Raw genomic sequence first — 26897 nt, 5'->3', positions numbered from 1 at the left:
ATGATTTATTCAATGATGCATATCTTAGCGAAACCACAGACCTATTTAATGCAAATATTTATTACACCAAATCATCCCCCCAAGACCTTTATCATACACACTAAATCCTCAATTTAGTGTAGCAGATATGGCAAAGCAGATGGACCTCAGCCCTTCTTTATAAGCAGTACCAGTCCTTTTCAAAAAGATATGGAGAGTTGGGTGCCTTCCAAATGATAGAACAAATCAACCATAGACCTGGGAAGGAAAATGGGACAAGGAAAGCAGTTATACTGAGAGTACAACATTTTAGGACCAATGGAAGATTACAGAGATATGTCATCTGGTGATAGATTATCCCCTCACAAATCTGGTCTTTTTCACAAAGAGATCTCTCTGATAGCAGAGTGAAGAAATCACACTGTTGAAGGTGACAAAAATTTTTATCTTGGGAACCTTGTCCCCAGAGGAAAGGCTTCACACTAAGCAGTTTCCTGACGAGAGAGACTAAAGAGATTATTAGGGTTATAGCAAAGGGTTACAGGGTTACAGCAAAATCAATGACAATTCAGGGCTGTGTAACATATATAATGTTTACAATTCAAGAATTTAATTCAACAAACATTTATTATGCACTTGCCATACAGATTGGGCCCTAACAGCAACATTTCAGAGTCAGATAGATGAGCATGGTCTCGATCAACCATACACTAGCTGTGTAACATTGAATGAGTAACCATCATCAGAAAATGGGAATAAGGATATCAACATGTCACAAAGTTACTGTGAGGAATAAATGGGAAAACACACGGGAATCATCTAGCAGTGATTGACACACAGCAGGCACACAAAACACTAGATCCTTCTTAAGGCTCTGATACTATCACGGGAGTTTAAAGAAAGGGGATATTAAGGATAGAAAAGGTGGAATTTAAGCTAGAGCTACCTAGATCATCTAATCTTACAGATGGTATGGGGGAAGACCACATGAGGCTAAGCAAACATGAGCAAATGTACGGAGGGGTAAATCTGAAGAGATAGGCTGGGGGCTAGATCATAGAAGGCCTTGAAAGCCAAGACAGAACCTTTAGATTTTATAAAGGAATGGTGAACAGTTCTGCATAGAAATTTTAAGTAGAGTTTTGACAAAGATGAAGAGGCAGTAGAAGGGAACCAACAGCAAAGAAAGAGAAAGGAAAGAAAAGAAGGGAGGAAGGAGAGAGGAGGAAGAAAGGGAGGGGAAAAGAAAGAGAGTTGTTGTAGGGAAGAGAGGGAGCTGGGAAAGTGATTTGGGAATTTCTACTGAACTGTATGAAAATACCCTTTATGCAAAAATAGAGTTCACAGAGAAGATTTAAGTAAAACTCTTTTTTCTTAAGTAATTCAAATATACTTAAAAATTATTGGGTAAATATTTAAGGACAGTATATAAAAATTTGAATAGGAGGTACCTGGTAAGTTATTAAATATTTCTCATATACATTTTCAGAGATAATGATCCATATTAGCAGAGTATCCGTATACTGTTACAGTACTCTGAGTAGTGCCAAAAGCTTCTTTGCTTGACATACTTTTGAAAAATTTCAGGGATATGATTAAATATCTAATTACTTTATCCTAAAATGATTTTTTTGATATTTAATCATTCTAAAAATGATTAAATACATTAAGTAGTGTTGTCTATATTGTTTTGTAGACAATGTCAGTAAAGTAAAATAGTTCAATGTTATCATTAATCTGTAATCATTAAAAAGTAGCCAATTTTTAACAGTGAATTAAAAAGTATTACGAAGTATGTAGTTATATAAAACAGGCTTAAAAGACACTACTATCATGATTAACTTGCAGGAGAAACTATTAAAATATTAATTTAAAAAAAAGTAAATCTACAACTTACCTTCTGTAGCCAAATTGAGACACAAGGTTTGTGAAAGAAATGGTGACAGGGTAACTCGGTCGCTATATCATCCTTAATATACTCACTGCAACAGATTGGACAGCATTGCTCCTGACCAATAGCTGAAAACAACAAATAATTGGATCTATCAATCCCATAAAGTTCAATTTTAATAAAACTGAAAATCAACATATTAACTCATAGATGATACCTATGAAAAACAAAAGAACCGGATCAATTAATTGGCAAACATGTTTCTGTCTAATACATGAGAGTTTGTAATTTAATAAACGTTGCTTTTATAGAAAAGTTGACTAGGGAATATTTGTCCCTGCCTATCACTTGACAAATTAAAAATATTCTACTAGGTGAAAGTTTGTCAGAATCTGGTTTTATAGAAAATCTAATGAAAGTTTCTAACAGTATTTTATCTTCTAGGTGCACTGATAGTATATTTATGCATGCAATGTGTCATTCGACATTCAGGAGCCACTTTGCCCTTACCAGTGTGATCTTCAAGAACAAGGGTTTCTGGAAGACCATCAATACTCTCCTTACTGGCTGGTGGATTGGCCACCTCAACATCCACTGCAAGAGACTCTAAATGTGCCAGGGCAGTCTGAAAAAGAAAAGTCATAGTTCTTTGTTAGGAAACACTTTACAAACAGTAATAGAAAACTATTTTTAAAGGTATCTTCCAAAATTATATCCATGATTATTCTCTTCCTATTAAGTTTCTTTCGCTTGATTCTCCTTGCCCTTTTTGCCTCCTTCCAAAAGGAACCATCATTGCTACCATGAAACCAAAACACCAAAAAACATACCAAAAAAAGCCCTACTTTTCACAAGTACAACAAAAATCTATCTTGTCTCAATAACCATTTACTTGTTCATTATATATTTTTTCAAAGAGTGGTTACCTCTTCTAACTTATGACTTCCTATGTAGAATCAGTAACATGAAAGAAAGCAAACATTTTGGGCAGGTTCAAATCATGGAAGATAAAATGTGGCCAAGGTTAGTAGATGTTCAAGGTATAGAAGCAAATAATGCATTTCTGAATGGCTATATCTATTACTGGCATAGAGTTAGCACACTCATATTACTAGCTCACTAGTATTACTAGGTTATCTGGATTGTGAACTTTTTTAGGGGTTCAAATGTCTGTATAAAGTTACTATTCTAACAAATAGAAAGAATATCAGATCATATGACCATCTAGTATGAGTCACTCTCATCCTTTTGTGGTTTGATTAGCCCTTCTGGCTAAAATTAGATTACAACTGCAGGTAGGACATATTTGCAAGACCCAATAGGTAAAAACAACCGAAGTATCCATTGACAGATAAATAGATAAACAAAATGTGGTTGATAAAGGTAAGTATATAGTGAAATTCAGAATACTCTGATACTGTAATATAGTGGTGTGTTAACCACTTTACTCAAGTATAAAAGTTAAAGGACAAGAGTATTAAAAATAACTATAGCTACAATAACTTGTTAATGAATATGTAATATAAAGAGGTAAACTGTGACATCAAAAACATAAAAGGGATAAAAGCATAGAGTTTTTGTATGCAATCAAAGTTAAGTTGTGATCAGCATAAACTAGACTGTTAAGATGTTGTATGTAAGCCTCGTGGTAACCACAAAGCAAAAACATACATTACATTCACAAAAGACAAAGAGAAGGGACTCCAAGAATACCACTATAAAAAAATCATCAAGTCACAAAAGAAGGCGTCAAGAGAGGGACAAAGAACAAGGGAACTACAAAACAACCAGACAACAAGTAATAAGATGGCATTAGTAAATCCTTATCTATCAATGATTACTCTAAATGTAAATGGACTAACTTCTCCAATCAAAAGGCAAAGAGTGGCTGGATGGATAAAACGACAAGACCCAGGGGCCTGCCTGGTGGCACAGCGGTTAAGTGCGTGCGCTCTGCTTTGGCGGCCCAAGGTTCACTGGTTCAGATCCTGGGTGCACACCAATGCACCGCTTGTCAAGCCATGCTGTGGCAGCATCCCATATAAAGTAGAGGAAGGCGGGCACAGACATTAGTCCAGGGCCAATCTTCCTCAGCAAAAAAAGAGGAGGATTAGCATGGGATGTTAGCTCAGGGCTGATCTTCCTCACAAACAACAACAACAACAACAAAAAACAAGACCCAACTATATGCTGCCTACAAGAGACTCACTTCAGCTTTAAAGACACATATGGGCTCAAAGTGAGGGGAATAGTCAATACAAGTGGAAACATAAGAGCTAGGGTAGCTATACTTACATTAGACAAAACAGACTTCAAGCAAACATGATAACAAGAGACAAAGAAGGTTATTATACAATGATAAATGGTCAATTCATCAAGAGGCTATAGTAATCATAAATACGCACCCAACATCTGAGCACCTAAGTATATTGAGCAAATAAACACAGATCTGAAGTGAGATTAGACAACAATACAATTAAGTAGAGGACTTGAACACCTCACTTTCAACAATGGATAGATTATCCAGACAGAAAATCAAAAAGGAAACATTGGACTTATTAATTATACTTTAGATAAAATGGACCTAACAGACATATATAGAATATTTCACACAGCAGTAGCAGAATACACATTCTCTTCAAGAGCACACGGAACATTCTCCAGGACAGATCATATCACAGGTGTCAAAACAAGTCTTAGCAAATTTAAGAAGACTGAAATCAGACCAACTATCTTTTCTGACCAAAATGGCAAGAAATGAAAAATCAGTAACAGGAAGAAAACTAGAAAATTCACAAATATGTGGAAATTAAACAACATAGTCCTGAACAACCAATGGGTCAAAGAAGAAATCAAAAGCTATCTTGAAACAAATGAAAATGGAAAGACAACATGCCAAAACTTATGGGATGAAGCAAAAGCAGTTCTGAGAGGGAAGCCTCCTAGAGCAATAAGTTTCTACATTAATAAAAAAGAAAGATCTCTAACAACCAACCTAATTTTATACCTCAAGGAACTAGAAAAGAATAAACCAAGCCAAAAGACAGCAGAAGGAAGGAAATAACAAAGGTCAGAGCAGAAATAAATGAAGTACAGACCAGAAGAACAATAGAAAATATCAACAAAATAAAGAACTGGTGTTCTGAAAAGATAAAATTGACAAACCTTTACCTAAGCTGAGAAAAAAAAGAAGACTAAAATAAAATCAGAAATAAACAAGGAGACATTACAACTGATACTACAGAAATACAAAGGGTCATAAGAGACTATCATGAACAATTATACACCAACAAACTGGATACCCTAGAATAAACTGGTAAATTCCCAGAAACATACAATCTACAAAGAATGAATCATGAAGAAACAGAAAATCTGAACAGACCAATACGAGTAAGGAGATGAATCAGTAATCAAAAATCTCCCAAGAAAGGAATGCTTAGGATCAGTTGGTTTCCTGGGAAATTCTACCAAAAACCTAAAGAAGAATTAATGCCAATCCTTCTCAAAGTCTTTCAAAAATTGAGGAGGAAGGAACACCCTCAAACTCATTTTACAAGGCCAGCATTACCCTGATACCAAAGCCAGATCAGAACACTACAAGAAAAGAACAGCCTAATAACCCTGATGAATATAGATGCAAAAATCTTCAACTAAATACTAGCAGACCAAATTTAAAAAGATCATACACCGCAATCAAGTGTGATTTATCCCTAGCATGCATGGATGGTTCAACATATGCAAACTGATAAATGTGATACATCACATTTATAGAATGAAAGATAAAAATCATATGATCATCTCAAGATACAGAAAAAGCATTTGAAAAAGTTCATATTTTTATCTTTTCATGATAAACACTCTCAACAAATTGGGTATAGAAGGGATGTACCTTGACATAATAAAGGCATACATACATGACAAGCCCACAGCTAACATCATAATCAAAAGTGAAAGGTTGAAAGCTTTTCTCTAGATCAAGAACAAGGGTGCCCACTCTCACTACTCCTATTCAACACAGTACTAGAAGTCCTAGCCAGAGCAATCAAGCAAGAAAAAGAAATAAAAGGCATCCAAATCAGAAAGGAAGAAATAAAATTGTCTTCGTTTGCAGATATAATCTTATATATAGAAAATCTTAAAGACTCCACCAAAAAAATGTTAGAACTAATCAATGAATTCAGTGAAGTTGCAGGATACAAATTCAACATGTAGAAATCAGTTGTGTTTCTACACATTAACAACAAAACATATGAAAAAGAAACAACAATCCCATTCACAATAGCATCAAAAACAATAAAATACTTAAGAATAATCTTAACCAACGAGGTGAAATTTCTGTACACTGAAAACTATAAGACTGATAAAAGAAATTGAAGATACAAATAATGGAAAGATATCCCATGTTTATGATTTGGAAGAACTAATATTGTTAAAATGTCCATACTACCATTACCCAAAGCAATCTACAGATTTAATGTAATCCTTATCAAATTTCCAAAGGTATTTTTCATAGAAATAGAATAAACAATCCTAAAATTTGTATGGAATGGCAAAAGACCCTAAACAGCCAAAGCAAAGAACAAAGCTGAAGTCCTCACACTTCCTGATTTCAAATTATACTACAAAACTATAGTAATCAAAATAGTACAATACTGGCATAAAAACAGAGATATAGACCAATAGAACAGAATCAAGAGCCCAGAAATAAACCGCGGCATATATGGACAACTAATATTTTACAGGGGAGTCAAGAATACTCAATGGGGAAAGGATGATTTCAATAAATGGTGCTGGAACATCAGATAATCACATGCATGAAATTGGACCCCTACCTTACATCACTCACAAAAATTAACTCTAAATGGATTAAAGACTTACACATAAGACCTGAAACTGTAAAAGTCCAAGAAAACACTGGGGAAAAGTTCCTTCACATTGGTCTTGGCAATGATGTTTTGGATATGACAACAAACGTATAAGCAACAAAAGCAAAAATAAATAAGTTGACTACATTAAACCAAAAAGCTTCTGCATGGCAAAAGAAACAATCAAAAAAATGAAAAGCCAATCTACGGAATGGGAGAAAATATTTGCAAATTATGTACCTGATAAGGGGTTAATATCCAAAACATATAAGAAACTCAAACAACAGTAAAAACACCCAAACAATCTGATTAAAAAATGGCCAGAGGACCCGAATAGACACTTTTCCAAAGAAGCTACACAAAACGCCAACAGGTACATGAAAAGATGCTCAACATCACTAATCATAAGGAAATGCAAATCAAAATGACAATGAGATATCACCTCACACCTGTTAGAATGGTTATCATCAAAAAGATAAGAAATAAGTGTTGGTGAAGCTGTAGAGAGAAGGAAACCCTTATGCACTATGGGTTGTAATGTAAACTGGTACAGCCACTATAGAAAACAGTATGGAAATTCCTCAAAAAATTAAAAATAGAACTATCATATGATCCAACAATCTCACTTCTGGGGATATATATCTAAAGGAAATGCAATCGATATCTGCACTCCTATGTTCACTACAGCATTATTCACAATAGCCAAGATATGGAAACAACCCATGTGTCCATCAACAGAAGAATGAATAAAGAAGATTTGGTATATATGCACAATGGAATATTATTCAGCCACAAGAAAGGAAATCCAGCCATTTGCAACAACATGGATGGACCTTGAGGACATTATGCTAAGTGAAATAAGCCAGACAGAGAAACACAAATACAGTATGTGGATTTATATGTATAAATACAGTACAGTATTTAAATGTGGAATCTAAAAAAGCTGAACTCACAGAAACACAGAGTAGGATGGTGGTTGCCAGGGGCTGGGGAATGGGAAAAATCAGGAGATGTTGATCAAAGGGCACAAACTTCCAGTTATAAGATGAATAAGTTCTAGGAATCTAATGTACAGCACAGTGATTATAGTTAACAATACTGTATTATATACTTAAAAGTTGCTAAGAGAGTAAATCTTAAACGTTCTCATCACAAGAAAGAAATGGTAATTATGTGATGTGATGGAGGTGTTAACTAACCCTACTGTGATCATCTTTTCACAATATATATGCATATCAAACAGACTGTACACCTTAAACTTACACAATGTTATATGTCAATTATATCTCAATAAAGCTAAAAAAATGTGGTACATACATACAACAGAATATTATTCAGCCTTGAAAAGGAAGGACATTCTGACACATGCTACAACATGGGTGAACCCTGAAGGCATTATGCTGAGTGAAATAAGCTAGCTGCAAAAAGATAAATTCTAGAAGTACGATTCCACTTATACGAGGTACCTAATGTAGTAAAATTCACAGAGACAGAGAGAATGGTGGTTGCCACAGGCTGGGGAGAGGAGGGTAGGGGGAGTTGTTGTTCACAATGGACTTAATGCCACTTAACTATATACTTAAAAATGGTTAGAATGGTAAATTTAAAAATGGTTAGAATGGTTAGAATGGGTATGTTACCACAATAAAAAATAAACAAACAAACTGGGCCTCCCAGGTAGGAGGAGGATTCTGCCTGACAGTTAACATTGTGTTCTCTTGGATGGTAAACATAATCTTCTGTATACTCCTCAGGATCTAGCTTAGATATTTTAGCAATGAATTATATCTTCCCAAAAAGGATTTGAGATGACTTACAATAAAGGACAGGGCCAAGGCTAAAGCAGTTAGGATTAAAAAAGGAGAAAGCACAAAAGGTTCATCATACGATTTAACAAATACAGTTAATAACAATGAACACCAAATTTGACGCTGGATTTGTGGAGAGATATTGCAAAAAGAAGAATAGTATGCCAGTCATTGAATTATTGCCTCTCAGTTCCAAATTCACCTTTCATTTCTGCCCTGCGAAAACAGATTCAGGCCGTTTAAATATTTTTCCTTTGTCAGCTAGTATGATCTTAGGCTTTGTCAGTAGAGGGCACTGGAGAGACATCACAGGAGAAAGGGACTTTGCTTTTTGGCCCTAGTGGGCTTGCTGGGCAGGCCCATGCAGTGTGTGAAGCTTCCCTACTGTGGGCTTCTGCAGCACAGATGGCTTCTCCAGCACCAGGCTCTCCCAGTGTGAGTGGATTCTCCAGTGGCTGGCTCCAGAAGCACATGCAGTTCTCCAGTGCTTGACAGCCGCAGTGTAAGGTGTCCAGGAGCTTCCCGTGGCACCTATCTTGGGTGGTTTTGTAGCAGAGTGCTTCTAGTTAGTTACTTCCCTGTGAACAACTTCTCCAGCATTTCAGAGGGCAGATTTTTGCCAAGTTCCAGAGGGCAGATTTCCAGCAAGTTCTGCCAGCATAGTAGCACAAACACTTCTCTAAGAACCACGGTTGTGTCTGCCCCATCACAGTCTGGAACTCAGCCTTGGGGAGTGGGTAGGTGGAATGCTGTATCTCAGCCCTAAGGCTATTCCTTAAATCTGCTATGCCTATATTCTTCAGAGTTCACTTTATTTCCAAGTAGCCAATCCTTCATCACTCTAATCCCGTCGTAGTTAATAATTCTTCATATTAAACTTAAATCTGTCCAAATTATTGTTTTCTCTCTTGTGACTGAGCCCAGATTGATACAGAATTGATATCAGACATGGTCCTATCAAGCAAGAATGGGATGTGGGGATTGGTTTGGTTGGGCTCAGCGCTGAGCCCAATAAAAACGGGATGCTATCAATCCATGGACTGTAGGGGCAGCACAATTAATCAAACTATCACTGTGGCTAACTGCAATCCCAAAGTGCCAACTAAAGCATGTGTCTTGGGAGCCCAGGTGGCTGCTGCACTTGATCTTATGGCAGTAATGATGACTACAAAAATTTTGATACGGGATGGATCCTTTTGAGTGCTCTTGCACGCTTACAATGAGAAAATGACAAACTCAGACCCATTAACTCTGAGAGCGAAGCAAGTATGAGAACCAGAGAGTGTCTATGACAGTCCTAAAAACACCTCTTATTTCCAAAAATCAAATATAAAATTTAATTGTGTGAATTATTGAATTAAAATGAGTTTCTCAGTCTTGTCAAGTTTCTCAAAAGTTATATCATTGATTGGTTAAAGAACAGGATTCTGAAACTTAGAATGGGGACATCTGGTTGGACTCAGATGAAACTGACTATTTTGAATCCCCAAGACACTCTGAGCCTCCTTTTACCAATAGAAGGAGATTACTTTCCAGAGATAAGCCTTCCTCTACTTGAAAATCCTGTGATAATCTCACCTAGAGTATATATCTCTTAGTACTCCTATGCCCAACAGTAAAGTTACCAGAAAACTATAGCAGCCAAAAAAAGATAGGATAATTGAGGACACAGACTCCTCAGGAATGTAGGTTTGGGTCACTCCACTAAGTAAAGAATCCTAGCTGAGATTCTTGCTGAAGGCAGGGAAAATATAGAGTGGGTTATGGAAGAAGGAAACCAGAGCTATCAATTATAGCCTGTGACCAAAAACAGAAACAAGAACTAGCAGCTTTGCCTAATTTCTACCTGCCTGTTATATGTAAGTGTTTATTTGTATCTGCTATCCATTTTCTTTTTCTCTCTCCTTCTCATTTTTATGTCATACAGCAGTTAACTTTACAATTTAATCTTATATAAGAGACTATTCAGTGTGAGTAACTGAATTTGTTGAGTAATTAATATAGCCAGCGATGGATACAATGACTCTTGGGACTGTTCATCTGTTCATTCTGGGGAAAGGGTAAAATCTTCTTCATTTTTAATAGCTGTATCTTGTTAGGTAGCAATATGGTTGTATTGCTGTTGGATGGGAGTTCAAATGTGTGTAGAAAGGTATATACGGAACCCAAGTAGTCAAAGGGGTGAACTATTACAGTCATCAATTATTGCTTCTCAGCTCCAAATTCACTATTTTTGTCAGCTCTGTGAAAATGGATTTTGGCCATTTAAATATTTTCCTTTCTGACAGCTGTCACGATGTTAAGCTTTGTTCCTACAGGATGCTGAAGAGACAGTATAGGATGAAAAGGGCTTTGCTTCCGATCCCAGTGTGCCTGCTTGACAGACTTCTGTGGCACGCGTGGCTTTCTCTGGCACCAGACTCCTGCAATGCACAGCATCTAGCTCTTGTGATGCACACGGCCAGCAGCACCCAGTGGTCAGCAGCTTACCCTAGTATCCACCTTGGACAGTTCTGTAGCACAGTGCTTTCAGTTAGACATCTCCCTATGAATAGCTTCCCCAGCACTCTACAGGGCTGATTTCCAGCAAGTTCTGCCAGTGGAGCACCACCGTGACTTCTCTGCCATTCGGTGAGCCACAGCTGTGCCATCTCCATCACGGTCTGGATCCCAGCCCTGGAGTGGAGCAGGGACTCTTCCTCAGAGGATCTTAGCCCAATAGGTGGTGACTGCTCTTTATATGTGCTTTTTCTATATTATTTAGAATTATCTTTATTCCTTACTAAGCAATCCCTTGTTACTCTAATCCCTTGTTATAGCTAATAATTCTTTATATCAAACTTTCCCATCAGAAGATTAGGAAATGGAAAGTAAGAGCCTGTTATTTGTCCCTTCTTTCTCACAAAACCAAAATCATGAATCTCCTCCAATTCCCTGTGTACTTCTCAAGATAGACTCTGCAAGAACTCATCTGTGCTACACATAAACAAATAGAAAGGGTACTATTTATAGAAAGTTCCATTTGGGGAGGTTATTCCAGGCTAACTATGCTTTGATACACGTTTGTCTCAATGGGTTCATTATTCCTTTCTGATGATTATCTGCAGATATGCAGTGCTAATAAATATTTGGAATTTCAGATATGTAAAAATAATTTACTGCCTTGGTACTAACATATATTTAAGGTGATCTGGGATCACTTATAAGCAACAAGAGCAAGAGAGACCATTTTATAGTCACTGCTATGAAAATCTATAAAAATATAAAAATCTATCTACATCTTAGGCAGTGTAATATATTTTCAAAAGTTAGTCTAATAGTCAGAAAGACAACTAAATAGCCCAAACAGCCCATCTGGAATATATTTAGGTTTAAAGTAACATAATCCTTTCTTAGGACAAATTTAGATTCTAAAGAATAAAACAGAACTTCATTTTCGAAGAATAAAGATTTATAACAAACGATTTAATACTGATTTTGAATGACCACTGAATCCAGATTTGCTTGATGATTACCACTTGGTTGATTGCTGATTTGAATGTATCTTTGAATATAGCCATTTACTGAGAATTAGCACTGTACCAGCTATTTTGCTAAGTGCTTTAACACAATCTCATAATAACTCATGAGGTAAATTTTATTATTCCCATTTTGTAGATGAAGATCTAAAGCTTAAAGAGGTTAAGTGAACTGTCCAAGGTCACACAGCCTAAATGAATCTATCTAACTCAAAAGCTCACGCTCTCGGGCCGGCCCTGTGGCTTAGCGGTTAAGTGCGTGCTCTCTGATGCTGGCGGCCCGGGTTCGGATCCCGGGTGCACACCGACGCACCGCTTCTCTGGCCACGCTGAGGCCGTGTCCCACATATGGCAACTAGAAAGCTGTGCAACTATGACATACAACTATCTACTGGGGCTTTGGGGCGAAAATAAAATAAAATAAATCTTTAAAAAAAAAAAAAAAAAAAAAAAAAAAAAGCTCACGCTCTCATCTTGTGTACTACCTTCCCAAGGCCTACATCTCAGTGTATATCTAAGTATGTAAAGACTTTCTGAGGGGTCCACAGGCATGGAGAATCTTAAGAGACTCAATTTCTTTTTTTTTTTTTTATAATTTTATTTATTTATTTATTTTTCCCTCAAAGTCCCAGTAGATAGTTGTATGTCGTAGTTGCACATCCTTCTAGTTGCTGTATGTGGGACGCGGCCTCAGCATGGCCGGACAAGCAGTGCGTCGGTGCACGCCTGGGATCCGAACCCGGGCCGCCAGCAGCGGAGCGTGCGCACTCAACCGCTACGCCATGGGGCCGGCCCAGGAGACTCAATTTCAATTAACTTTCTCATGTAATCTTTCCTCAAACTGATCTGCCTAACAATGCACCTGTAGTCAAAGTATCACGCTGGTTTCTGTCCCCACAGTCCTTTTTATACTAACCTTTTCCCTACTTTATAAATAAAAGCATACTTCTTACCCATTCAAAGAGGCGATCGGAAATACTGGAGTCAAATTGAACTCTAATGACTGAATAACAAATCTTTGTGGATGGTTTCCAATCCTCTGCTTTCAAAAACACTGAAGAAGGATCTAAACAATTTGTCAAGTTGATGTGACTTTGGCAAATATCTCAGAAGAACTGAGTGACAATGTTATGATAAACCCCTTCCATACCTATCAATTTATTTATGTGAACAGGGTTTCTCAAGCTTACAGTCATAAAGATGAAAAACAGAAATAAAATCGATGCTGAACTATGTCTCATTCTAGAAATAAATAAAATTCACTCACAAAGTAATTAGGAAGGAAAAAAGCCTCCACTTCATTAAGAGATGCATTTCCAGTAGAATTTTACTTTATGTTTAAATAACTATTTATCAAAATTTATGTTTTTTTTGATCAGTTAGAATACTAATAATTTTAACTTAATCTAAATCAATTTTTTTTACATTAAATTCTTGAACATATTTTTACCGCAAAGTAGTATGACAGGATAAGCAATACTACTTAGGATTTATGCCAGAAAATTTTAGATGTCAACATAAACGTGCAAAGACATACTTTTTTTTTTAAAAATTTGTTTGGGAGTAAGTAAAAAGCTTTAATATCATTGTTTCAAACAGTTAAAGATCTTAAATATTCTGCCCTATTCTCACTCAAGTTTGAGACAGAGATATGAAGCAAATGTTGTATTGCCGATATTTTCACCAGTAGCCACTACCTGAAAAGAAAGATCTTTTGTAGTCTAGTAGTGGAAAAATAACAGAAATGAAAACCACTACTGCCAAAAAGCGACAGCGCTGCTTGAGAAAAAAACAAAAGCATTCAGTTTGTCTTATTTGTTTTTTTTTTTTTCATTTAAAGAATGTTAGTGTTAAATCTAAAAGGAAAAATAAATTATTTCAGCTTCATTTTTCAAAATGATTATCGAGTGCATACTAGACATAGAAAAATAAAGATTTCTAGAGAGTGATAGGAAGATGGAACTGTATTGATTCTCTAGGGGTGAAACATGTCTCAATCAAATTCAAATAAAATAAAGCATAGCACTAAATCTGAGGAAGCTGTTAAGCTGTGGGGAAGGGAGACACAATGCCATTAATCACAAACAGAAAGATAGATGGGTAAGAATAACAAAGTGGCAGTGCCACTGGGTTTGCTAAAAGCAGGAGAGCCAACAACGTGGGGACTGTAAGTTCCCTGGACATACTGTGTTCGCTCTTGCCTCTTGTATTTGTCCACTCTGCTAGAATCTTTACCTAGCATGACCTCCCATGACCAATCTCTCTGGCTCTTATTCCAAGATGCCAATTGTCACATTTCCTGTTAGTAACAAATAATAAAACTTTTAATTCTCAAAACTTCTTTTTTAAGATATCTCCATATTGTAGGATATCATAAACCACTAGCATAATAACAGAAAAGACTGTTTAAAAGCACTATGAAACCAGACTCTAGAATGGACATACTCCATTGTGGTCACTTAAAATTTATTTAGCTCAAGGAAGTCAATGATCCTTAATCTTTATATATTATAATATTTCTGATGCAAGTTATCATGCTGTGTCATTATTTTCTACACATCAAAATTAGGCAAGGCAAGTTTAAATAATCTGGGAAAAGTCCTAAGTGTATCTTGTCTCATGATGTTCTTTTGGACTTTTCTCCTAGTACACAGTATTTCTGCTATAGTCACTTTGAGAAAAACATACCATAAAGCATAATTAAGAGCAACGATCTTCATGGAAGATTACTCACACATAAAAAAACTGATGCCAAAGCAGAGCTAACTTAAGTGAGTGTGCGTGAGTGTGTAGATAGAGAGGTCTATTTATCTACCTATCTATCTATTATCTAATTTATGAATCTAAACTAGACTTTCTAATCTCAGAAAATTTCAAGATAAAATGCCATTATAATGTCCCTGAAAGCTCACTCATTCATTTTTGTTTTCTCACTTTTGCCTCATTCACGTTACTACTGTTTCTCTATTTTGGAAATCACTTTGGAAATAGTGATTTAAAGAAAGACTTCTTATAATGAAATCTACCAGCGCAATGGAAGTTCCCAAACGTGAAAATGCTTGGGCTTTGGATTTTAGGAAAATACAATTACGAACAAATTTTTGTGTTTTAGTTAAATAAGGAAAAGAAGGCAAGACAAACCTAGGCACCAAACGTGCCACGTTTATTAAAGTGTGTATGTGCGTGTGGATGAGGGGGAGTAAATTTTCTAACTGCATTAAGCAGTAAGATAGTACTTAGAAGCCATGAAAACAAAAAAAGAAGTGATTTATAACATATCCTTAGAGATTTTCAATTTCATTTCACAAATACACCTGTGCAAGTGTGTATAAAATATTCAGATTCACAGACCTATATAATTCAATAGAGGAAAAGTGTATTTTCTAAATGCAACCAAAACATTTTCCATTTTGCAGTAAGAACTGGGAAATATTGCAATTTTAGGCAAATTGGCAGGCTGTCAAGTGTGATTTATATATACATATACTGGTGGCAATCACTATACAGTAATTGTTATTAAATTGATGAGAAAATTATTCACCTTTTCTTAAGAGAGCAGTTATGAAAATCTTTAATTTTTATCATTTTTTGCATCCCACCAACAAATATACACGCATCAGAGTCACTAAAATACCTCCATAGCCTGGGCTAAGCGTTCTTCTAGGGCCATGTAGGTGAGGAACTGAGGATCCACATACGAAATAGCTTCAGCAACTCCTAGTCCATCTGCGAAGCCATCAAACAGGCTGAGAAAAAAAATACAACCATGATTTGGGAAATCTTTAAGGTGAAAACATAATTATATTAGCACAATGATAAGACAGCACACTACAAGCAGAAAACCTTACAATGTTTTAATACAGATTTCATCGGGGAAGGGGTAGGAAGAACTCAAAAGAAAAGTTAAATGTGAAGCATAGGAATTAAGATACCACTACCTCCCCCCTCAACAGGCTGCCACACTGACTGCACAAAGTTTGTAAGAAAATTCTCTTTTAATGTTTCTAGTTCTAACTGTGGGGACTGCTTAACGCTAAGATAAAGGTAGTACTTTTTCCTTCCTAATTCTTTCCCATATATTTCCCCTTCTGTTTATTTTAGTTTCCAATCTAAATTTAGGTGAGAACATGATAAAGAGAATTATTGTATTTATTTTAATTCTATCATTAGTCAAAGTCTCTTTTTCTTCTCTTATCCTGTACTGCTTAATTACTTTGGGCTTGAAAATATTTTATTTTCTCAAGTTATCCTCATCAATCTCTCTTCAATTCTTCTAAGAACTAGGCATCCTTCATTATTGTTTAGCTTGAAAAATATTTAGCTCCAAAATGCTCATTTTAATTATTTTTTTCTAAAGAATTATAAGCCCCTTGAAGTAAAATATTATGTCTTAATCTGGTCATAATCTCCTTTCTCTACCCCTAGACATACACCGATTCCTCCTTTTCCTCTAGTCTTGGAAATACTAAGTTATTTCAAAATTTGGAAACCCTAAGTACATCCTTAGTCCTCTTCTTTCTAATCTTGCTCCCTTGGAAACTGCATTCAAGTTCGTGTCTTCAGTTATCCTCTCTGCAAGTAATTCCTAAACCTCTACCTAATTCCAAACTCCCTCTTGAGCTCTTGACCTACATTTTTAGTTTTCTGTGGAGCACTTTACCTCAATGAACCTCTACCACCTCAAATCCAAGATCTCCAAAACTAAACTTATTTTGTCTATCTACAGGCAAATGTCTGTTGACTTCCAAGTTCCTATCAGAACTTGAATATCATAGTCAGAAAAATCCATAGTTACACAAGATAGCTCAAAATAGTTTTGTTATCAACCTTTGTGCCGTCATTAAAACTACAAATCTACTGGCAAGTGATAACAGAAGTATTCTTATGAACATATTATAGCTTAGTAGTATCTAGAAATCAGCAGACATCACATGGTACAAAGGAACAGATATTCTCATAAAATCACACATTTTAGAATTAGAATCAAAACCAAGAATTAGTAAATCTAACCTCCCTTGCAACACTAGAACTCCTTCATCTAGCAGTGAGATGTAGCACAAACACGAAGAGCCCTGGAGTCAGTTAGATAGGGATTTAACTTCACAATTACCTGAGTCATAGTTAATGTGAAAAATTTCACTGTTACTCTGTTTCTTCATCTATTAAACAAACTAAATGAGTAGATGCACACAGGTGCCTGGCACAGAGATGGCACAAGAGTGGACATTTAAGAAACAGTAGAACCATTCCCTCCATGCAGAAAATACACTGCTTTCTAAGGTGGAATGTGCCAGTGTGGGAGAGCCCTGATAGAAGTTTGAAACGTACGTGAAGTACATGCTCTAGTTCTGCCTGCTAAAGCAACACAAACTATGTCTACTTTCCCTTTGCAGAAAACTCCTTCAAATGGTTAGAGGTAACTATCTCCCAATAATTCTTTTCTTCTCCAGGCTAAATAGATCCAGACACTCAGAGCGTGATATCTGGTTGTAATTTGGTCACTGTAGAATTATCAGCTAATAGCAAAATTTGAGTATCATTCATTTGGCAATCATCATGGTAATAATTGTTTCAGACAAGAATCACTAATGATACTAAAACTAGTGGATGGAAGTTTGATAGTTTGAGAAGAAAGAGGTCATTTACAAAGTGTGTTCCTACTCAACGCCTATCAATTATAAAGGGAAAAATGGCAACTGTACAGTGAAGAAATCTGAAAGATAATACCTAACCAAGTGATGAGAATTAACATCACCAGTAATGGGACAATTTGACATCATGAGCTTTCTGATACGAACTAAGAAGAACAAAACATCGCTTCTATGGTGGTCCTGCCAAAAATTTGTAACTTGAATTTAATCATGACATCAGACAAATCCAACCTAAGGGACATTCTACAAAATAAATGGCCTGTACTTTTCGAAAATGTCAAGGTTATGAAAGACAATGAAAGACTGAGGAAATATTCGATATTAAAAGAAACATGTTAACTAAGTGCAATGAGTGGTCCTGAACTGGACCAGAAAAAAATTTCTCTAATGGCATTAATGGGACAACTATAGACATTTGATAGGTATGTAGATTAGATAATAGTACTGTATCAGTGTTAATTCTTGATTTTGAAAATTTCACTGTGTTTTTAAGAAAATGTCCTTGTTTTTAGGAAATTCATTTTAGACTCAATAGGTAAAGAGGCGTCGTGTTTGCAACTTACTCATAAATGGGTCAGAAAAAAATACCATAAATATAGAGAAAGAAAGGAAAAAGAATGATAGGACAATTGTGGTAAACATTAACATTTAGAGAATCTTAGTGAAGGATATATGAGAATTCTTTGTACTATTTTTGCTACTTTTCTGTAAGTCTGAAATAATTTCACAATAGTTTAAAAATTCTATTATTAAACCATGGCTATATCCACACAGAATTAATTTCTCACAACCTCATTAGGTTAATAATTATAACCCCAATTTCTTGCAGAAAAACACAGAGGTTAAGTAGCTATCAAAGAATAAATAAAAGGTATAGTTGGGATTTGTCTAAATCTAAAACCACTGTTTTCTCCACATTAACTCCTATCGCACCAATCTATGAGATACTCTGGGTGTTCTACAACAGTTCTGTGACTGCATCAAAACAAGCAAACTTTTGATAGCGGACTTCTTCCATTTTCCTTTAAACTAAAATAAAGAACCAAATTATATATTCAAAACATATAAAGAACTCATACAACTCAATAACAAAGAAAACAAACAACCCAATTAAAAAATGGGCAAAGGATCTGAACAGACATTTTTCCAAGGAAGATTTAAAGATGGCCAACAGGCACATGAAAAGACATTCAACATCACTAATTATTAGGGAAATGCAAATCAAAACTACAGTGAGATATCACCTCACACCCGTCAGAATGGCTATAATTAACAAGATAAGAGATAAAAAGTGTTGCAGAGGATGTGGAGAAAAGGGAACCCTCATACACTGCTGGTGGGAATGTAAACTGCTGCAGCCACCAGGGAAAACAGTATGGAGATTCCTCAAAAAATTAAGAACTACCATATGATCCAGCTATTCCACTGCTGGGTATTTATCCAAAGAACACAAAAAAACGAATGCAAAAAGATATATGCACCCTTATGTTCACTGCATTATTATTCACAACAGCCAAGACGTGGAAACAACCTAAGTTCCGATGAATGGATAAAGAAGATGTGATATATATACACGTGGAATACTATTCAGCCATAACAAAGATGATTTGCGACAACATGGACGGACCTTGAAGGTATTATGCTAAGTGAAATAAGTCAGATGGAGAAAGTCAAATACCATATGATTTCACTCATATGTGGAAGATAACAGCAACAACAACAAACAAACACACAGATACAGAGATTAGATTAGTAGTTACCAGAGGGGAAGGGGGTGGGAGGAGGGTGAAAGGGGTAATAAGGCACATGTGGAAGATGACGATGGTAATTAGTCTTTGGGTGGTGAACATGATGTAGTCTATATGTAAATCAAAATATGATGTGCATCTGAAATGTATATAATGTTATAAGTCAATGTTACCTCAATTAAAAAAAATAAACAACTTTGGTCTTAAAATCAATGCTAAAATGTTTTCCATATTAAAAAAAAATACTACTTTGAAGATCCCCAAATTTTGGGACAATCAGCAATGTCTCCAAAATCTTAACATAACAGCCATATCCAGAAAGATCACCAATGAATTAGAATCTAAAATAAAAGTTTTCAAATTTAAGTTAAAATTATACTCAATAAAGTCTATTACTTTATTACTTTTTTAATGTTACTTTTTTACTTTATTATTTTACTATTACTTTTTTTTTTTTTGGTGAGGAAGATTGGTGCTGAGCTAACATCTGTTGCCAATCTTCCTCTTTTTCCTTGAGGAAGATTGTTCCTGAGCTAACATCTGTGTCAATTTTCCTCTATTTTGTATGTGGGATGCCACCACAGCATGGCTTGATGAGCAGTGTCTGCTCCTGGGATCTGAACCTGCAAAACCTGGGCCGCTGAAGTGGAGTGCGCAAACTTCACTACACCACCGGGCTGGCCCCTACTATTACTTTTTTACTTTATTACAGTTACTCCTTCAAATTTTTATGTGGAACAACCTTTTTTGAAAATGATTTAGAAATATATATTAAGATGCCAAAAAATATCACTTAGCTCAGTAATGTCACTTCTATTAATCTGCCTTAAAGAAATAACCTGAAGTACAGAACAAGTTTTATGGAGGGGGAAAGTCCATTGCACTATTTCAATGGGGAAATGATCATTTAAATTTTAGTGCATCTATAGGATGGAGCATCTACATAATGGAGCTGTACGAAATTGTTTTTACACAATTTTGAAAATGTGCAAAGGAAAAAATTTCCTCATAAGAAACCATAATTGCCTCCCAACATGCACAGATGATGCTAAATAGATGATTCTGTCATCTGCTGAGCACTTTAAGGAATGACTTTGCATAATAGAGAGACATCAGAATTAAGGAGGAGTTCAGTCAGAGGGTAATGGGCAGACAGAAGAGAGGGAGGAAAAGGGGAGGGGACATCAACATCAGCAAGACTAGGACTAGGCGAATCCACTGATTTTCCATAATGTTTGGGAAGCCAGAAAATGGGTTTTGGAGAACGGGAACGTTTAAGATGGAATTACAAATTATTTGTGTGGCTGTGATAAAAACCCCACCTCTACTTCCACAAAATGGTCAATAAAAGTCTGCTCTGCACATATAATTTTGTTTTCCCCTGGAGAGTCAGAATAGAAAATGGTAAGGAGGATTTCAAGGACATGTTGAGTTTCATGCCTGGAATAATTTAGAGAAGCACAAAGAAGTAGCTACACATACAGAAAGAGAAACTGAAGACACAAAGAAGGCCTTAAAAACTAAGTTCCAGAAACCTGCAGAGTTATCAGTGAATACGAATGAGTTTTTCTTATCTGTTTTTCTAAATTTTCTGTAATGGAATTTTAGCTGGAAAAACAAGACAAATTCTTAAAAATATATCTGTGCAGAGATGGAAACCAGGGTTGTCCTAAGCCATATTTTTTCCAGAAAAAGTAACAAAAAGGGATCAGTAGAAAGAAACATCCTTTCTACATCTCAATAATTAGCTGCTTCCAAAGGGCTACTGTACACTTGAAAGATACGTCTAACTTTATAAATCAAAAGTTAAATTCTGACCATTATATCATGAGATGTAACAATTCTATAATCCACTTAATTTATGTGCTACTTTTATTTGAAGCTCACTCTTCTTTCTCAGCATAAAGTAAAAATATTTTCAACATCTCTGGGAAGGTACCATTTTCCATATTTTGCATTCAGAGAAGGAAAATTACATGCTTATGATTCTTCTGATTCAATCACAGGTTTTCAAATTCTTCAAGTATTATACTCACATGCCACATAATGACATTTTGGTCAATGATGGACTGCATATACAGTGATGGTGGTCCCATAAGATTAGTATCATAAACCTAGGTGTATAGTACCATCCACGTTTGTGTAAGGACACTCTTTGCTGTTCACACAAGGACGAAACAACAGCCTAATGACGCATTTCTCAGAACGTATCCCAGTCATTAAGCAACCCATGACTGCATTTATTAAGGATCTTTTTTAAGGATTATACTAAGTGCTATATTTAACAAATAAAGAGTCAGAAATCTCAAACCATGAGTGTATAAATAACTAGCATATAAGGTGAGCTTAAAGAGAGCTAAAGGTCAAAGAAGGAAGAGGTCACTGACTGAAATAAGTAGGAACGAGTCCACGTAGGAAGTGACATCTGAAATGAGCTTTGAAGAAGACGAAGACTGACAGATGGGAAAATCAGAATACTTCTTAGCTGTCAGAGATTCAGCTTTCATAATTTAGAATCATGAACAAACTCTACTCAATTAACAGTTAAGCATGGTAATAACACTGCGCTACACACATACCTCCAGTCCACATCTAAGTCTTCACTCACACTGGAGTCATCCTCAAGGTTATTGTTACCATCCAACATGAAAGCTTCCGGCTGTGCAAACTCATTGGCAGGCTCATTTCCCTCATCACTGCTGCTTTCATTGACTTCATTGTACTGTAACCAAGGAATTTCTCCCTCTTCCAAGGATGTTTGTTCTCTAATACAAACATTTTAAGGGAACAAAAAGTGTTATTTTAAAACACATCATAAAATTTTCTTTAAAGAATTCAACATAGTGAGATTCTTTATTCTTTGAATTCTAAACTTGGTACTTGTATGATTCCAAAAATCTGTTGTCTTCAACTGTAAAATTATTTAAAAGGGAAGTGAATTTGTTATAGGGTCATATGTATATAGAAATAGCTCCTAATTACGTAATAACCTACTTATTTGGTATTCGAATTACCTATGCTCCTGTAATTCCTCTTGTTGAAGAAGGAAAATAAGAAAAATTCACCTTAGACAACCTGAATTTTTAAACACTGCTCTTAGTAGTTTCTTTTCACAGTACAATAAAATCCATATTCCTCAGCCCTCTTCTCCAACTGTTACCTCTCACCACTCTTTCCCCCATTTACTATACTCGTACTATTCTTTCTACTCTTGGAACACATGGAGATCATTACCACCTTGGGGCCATTTCCTCTACCTGAAATGTTCTTTCACTAGATTTTTGCATAGCTACTCCAGCCTTGACATTCAGGTCAGAGGAAATGTCATCTCTTCAGAAGCCTGTCTTGACCAGTCATTTTAAGTAGCTCTCCAGTCACTGGCTACCACACCATTCTGCTTATTTTCATTATAGAACTTACTTTTACTTATCATTTTCTTATTTGTTTATTGTCAGTCTTTCTCCCACCAGAAAATAAGCTCACAGGAACAGAGACAGACAAATGAATGGTACAGATAAAGAAAATAAGAGATAAAAGAAGCATGTCAAAACAACAGGGAAAAGGATTCTTCAATAAATGGTATTGGGACAACTGAGTACCCACCTGGAAGGAGAGAGGTTAAATCTCTATGTCATTATTTACCCTTAAATAAATTCCACTTTTAAAAATGCCATGTGCACCCTCTTACCATCACTAAAACAACAAAAGTACTAGAAAAATCATGAGAGAAATTTTTACAAAAATCTCAGTGTTATTCTAAGCATGATGCAAAACCTTGAAGCCATAGACAAGCAGATGTTAAATTTTACAACATACACATTAAAGAAAACACTCAGGGAAGAGTCAAAACACCAAAAATTTGGACATCAAGATCAAATGGAGAAAAATTAATTCTAATACATGAGAAACAAAAGCAGTTCAAGGCTGCAACGAACTGAACAAAAGGTAAGAATTTTGTTTTTATATAATTATACTGGTAGGATTTTTAAAATTCATTTTATTTAACAGAAAATATCTTTTACTATATCAAAAGGTTAAATATTAGAGCAAACTCTTGGCAAAGTCAAATTTTAGTTTGAGTTTTAAGATGAGAAATGTTATACAATTTATATATCAACTTTAAGAGCAGTGCTAATTAGTATTCATTCTAATGTGCAAATTAGCTTTCATTTATGAAAGAGATGTAGACAATGTCCACATAAGAATCAACACATTTTATTTTATTTATTTATTCATTTTTTTTTTGTGAGGAAGATTGGCCCTGAGCTAACATCTGCCAATCCTCCTCTTTTTGCTGAGAAAGACTGGCCCTGGGCTAACATCCATGCCCATCTTATTCCACTTTATATGGGACGTCGCCACAGCATGGCTTGACAAGCAGTGCATCGGTGCGCGCCTGGGATCCGAACCGGCGATCACCGGACCGCTGCAGTGGAGCGTGCGCACTTAACCACTTGCGCCACCGGGCCGGCCCAAGAATCAACACGTTTTAAATACAGAAACAGTATCTCTTAATATACCTAAACTCATAAATGTTTCTTTAATTTCAGATCCTAAACTATACTTCAGAATAACAGGTTTATAAGATTTAGTATTCAGTATAACCAGTCTAGTAAAATCAGAGAAATTAGCATAACAAAATATGCTTACTTTGTAAAGTTTTAATGTCTAATATATAGATTGTGGATGTTTTCCTTTCACGCACCATAATTAAGTCCAACGAAATTTTAAACTCCAAGTGGATTCAAAATACAAAATCAAATGAAAAATTACTAAGTAACAGATCTTTGTTTACAACTTTATGAGAGCACTTGCCACACTATATTGTAATTCTTCTAGTCACTCACTTGTCTTCTCCTAGACTGGGAGCTTCTCAAGGGCATAGATATGGTACTGTCTTTCATCATTACAGCCTCACCCCCTGTAACAAGTGCTTGGCACATAATAGATACTCGCTCTCTATGTGTTGCAAAGGTAATAATAAATCCTTGAAAGACAATGTTTAAAAAACAAATAACTTAGAGATGATGCCTGGAATGGTCCTTGGAAATTTTTATTTCTAATATACTCTTACAAAAAATACATTTCTTTTTCTTATGATATAGACAACAAAATGACTAAGTTATTCTGTATTTCAGATATATAACATAAAACTCAAACATACTGGTGAAAATCATTCAGTATAAAAAATAAATATTAATTTATGTTTTTTTTTTAAATTCAAAGAAAAGAAAACTAAAATAAGAAATTTTCTGAATCTAAACAATTTATAACATATCATACATAAGCAATTCTTGGCTACATATTTTGATTAAACATTTGATTCTGTCTTTAATGATTCATTATAAGAGTTATACACACAGAAAATAAGTGGTATATGGCATATTGCTTTCAACATGTTACATAAAGTTCACATAAATTCCTACCATCTAACATAAAACTTACCAGCCTAGAAGAGTGGCACTGTGCCAGGCCAGAGTTAGCTTGATAGCATAACAAAAAGAATTTTGCCCTTAAAAAAAAAGATTCTGAACAATAGCGTCAAAAGTGTCTTTCATTTTGTATAGCTAAGAACAAAACAAATATCCTCATGGGAATATAAGCATATAATGTAAGTTTAAATGCTTCAAAAACCTTGAAAACCTTTAGAGCATTATCTCAGTCTTCCTTCTCTCTCCGTATGCATACACCATACACACACCACCACACACATACTGTATGTAACACATTCACAAAAATTTAGACCTTCAAGCCCTTTTTTCATTTTGGTAAGTCAAAAATCAACAAAAGTCAATATAGCGGCGTAAGCAGACTCTGAACTCACCTCCTCCCACGGACACAGCCAATTTACAACTACTCGTGGAAAAATTACCCCTGAGAGAGAACTGAAAACTGGATAAGGGGAACTCCTGCAACAAAGGACAATCCTAATTGAGGTTGAAGAGGCAGAAACTACCTTCTGGAGAAAAAACGCCGCCTTCAAGCTGCCAACTTCATGGCAGAACGGGCGCAGCCCAAAGGTCCGCAGCCCTCCCTGGAGGAGCTGGGCTCTGAGCCGGGGAGCGCCCCCGCTGTGGGCATTTTGTGGACCCAGCACAATCGAGACAAGTGGCATAATATCTGACTTTGCCTGCTACTAAAGCACTGGGGAGTACCCCCAGAAAAGCTGGTTCACAAAGAAATTAAAACTGGCTCTTAAAGGGCCCACGCACAAATTCACCCATTTCAGAAAGCAACCTAAAATCACCAGAAAGAAAGGTGCACAGTGCTTTGGTGAAAAGAGACTCACCTGATAGGCTCTGAGTGCACTGCAGTGAGAGGTGAGACAGACCTCTCCAGGGACTGACTGGGACATTGGTGGTGGCCATTGTTGTGGCCTGGTGTGGGTGTGCTGACACAGATGCCATTGGAGTTCTCCCTGGGGCCTGCCAGCCCAGGGTCTGCCCCACCCACTAGAGAGCACCGATTTAATCCAGCTCAGACAGGGCAGGCAGCCCACTCTAGAGACTGGCCCCACCCAACAACAAGCCCTCAGGCAACTAGTGGGCCTGCATAGATTGGTGACTGGATTCTCTGTACCCTGGTGACTCAGCCCACTTCAGTGGGGCAGGGCGTGCACAAGGAGTGGATGGAGAGTGTGGGGTGGTGGTGGAGTGTGTGGGGCTCCCGCAGTGGAGAGACTGGGTCCACTTCAGGAGGTCGGGGCGCACACACGGGGCAGGACTGTGTTGACTGTGTGTGTGGAACTGCGGGCGGCAGGGTTTGTCAGCTGCAGAAGACTTGTGCTTCTCAAAGACCCACATAGGGGGTTTGCCCCACCTTCCAAAGCCTGAAACAATTGGGTGCTCCCACGCCTGAGGCCAGCCAGACCCAGCTGCAATCCTTAGAGAGCTGACAAGAGACCTAAAGGCTGGAAGCTTATAGCATTTGTAAGCCCCTGAGCCTAACAACCTACCACGCTGGGGGCCTATTCAATTAAAAGAAATACTGAAACACATTGGTGGTATTAGAACTTGCAGCCAACTGTGCTGGGGCTCCCCACACCTGATAAAGAGACTGAAGGGCCCACAACAACTGCAAGCAGCTGAACACTACAACAGCTGGCCAGGAGCATAACTCAGCCTCCCTGGGCGCCTACAGGGAGAGTAAACAGGCCACAACAGAAGGACACATGGAGCCCACATAGGGGTCATCCCTGGAACATTGAGAACTGAGGGAAGCACACTGCAGGCCTCCTAAGGCATCACTTATATAAGATCACCCATCCAAGAGAAGGAGATGTAGCTGACCTACCTAATACGTAGACACAAGCACAGGGAAAGAGGCAAAATGAGGAGGCAAAGGAATACATTCCAAGTAAGGGAACAGGACAAAACCCTAGAAAAGGAACTGAATGAAACAGAAATGAGCAACCTACCCGACAGAGAGTTCAAACAA

At 36.5% G+C, this 26897-nt stretch overlaps 1 protein-coding gene across 2 annotated transcripts in view; it reads right to left on the bottom strand.

The window, feature by feature from the left end:
- PJA2 (praja ring finger ubiquitin ligase 2) overlaps window positions 1–26897 on the bottom strand; it is a 69878-nt gene that overhangs the window by 3615 nt on the left and 39366 nt on the right. For both annotated transcript variants that reach the window (XM_004420324.3, XM_087429937.1), the window contains 4 exons: window positions 22040–22225; window positions 15696–15807; window positions 2381–2495; window positions 1877–1998 (listed from right to left, as the gene is read on the bottom strand). In XM_004420324.3, coding sequence (XP_004420381.1) covers window positions 1877–1998; window positions 2381–2495; window positions 15696–15807; window positions 22040–22225 — 535 coding nt within the window. The remainder of the gene's footprint in view (window positions 1–1876; window positions 1999–2380; window positions 2496–15695; window positions 15808–22039; window positions 22226–26897) is intronic.

The sequence above is a fragment of the Ceratotherium simum genome, chromosome 4 (assembly GCF_057802395.1).
Source record: "Ceratotherium simum simum isolate JZ-2026a chromosome 4, ASM5780239v1, whole genome shotgun sequence".
Classification (NCBI taxonomy): Eukaryota; Metazoa; Chordata; class Mammalia; order Perissodactyla; family Rhinocerotidae; genus Ceratotherium; species Ceratotherium simum.
Note: the sequence above shows the minus strand (reverse complement) of the source record. Positions and strands in the feature narration are given on the sequence as shown.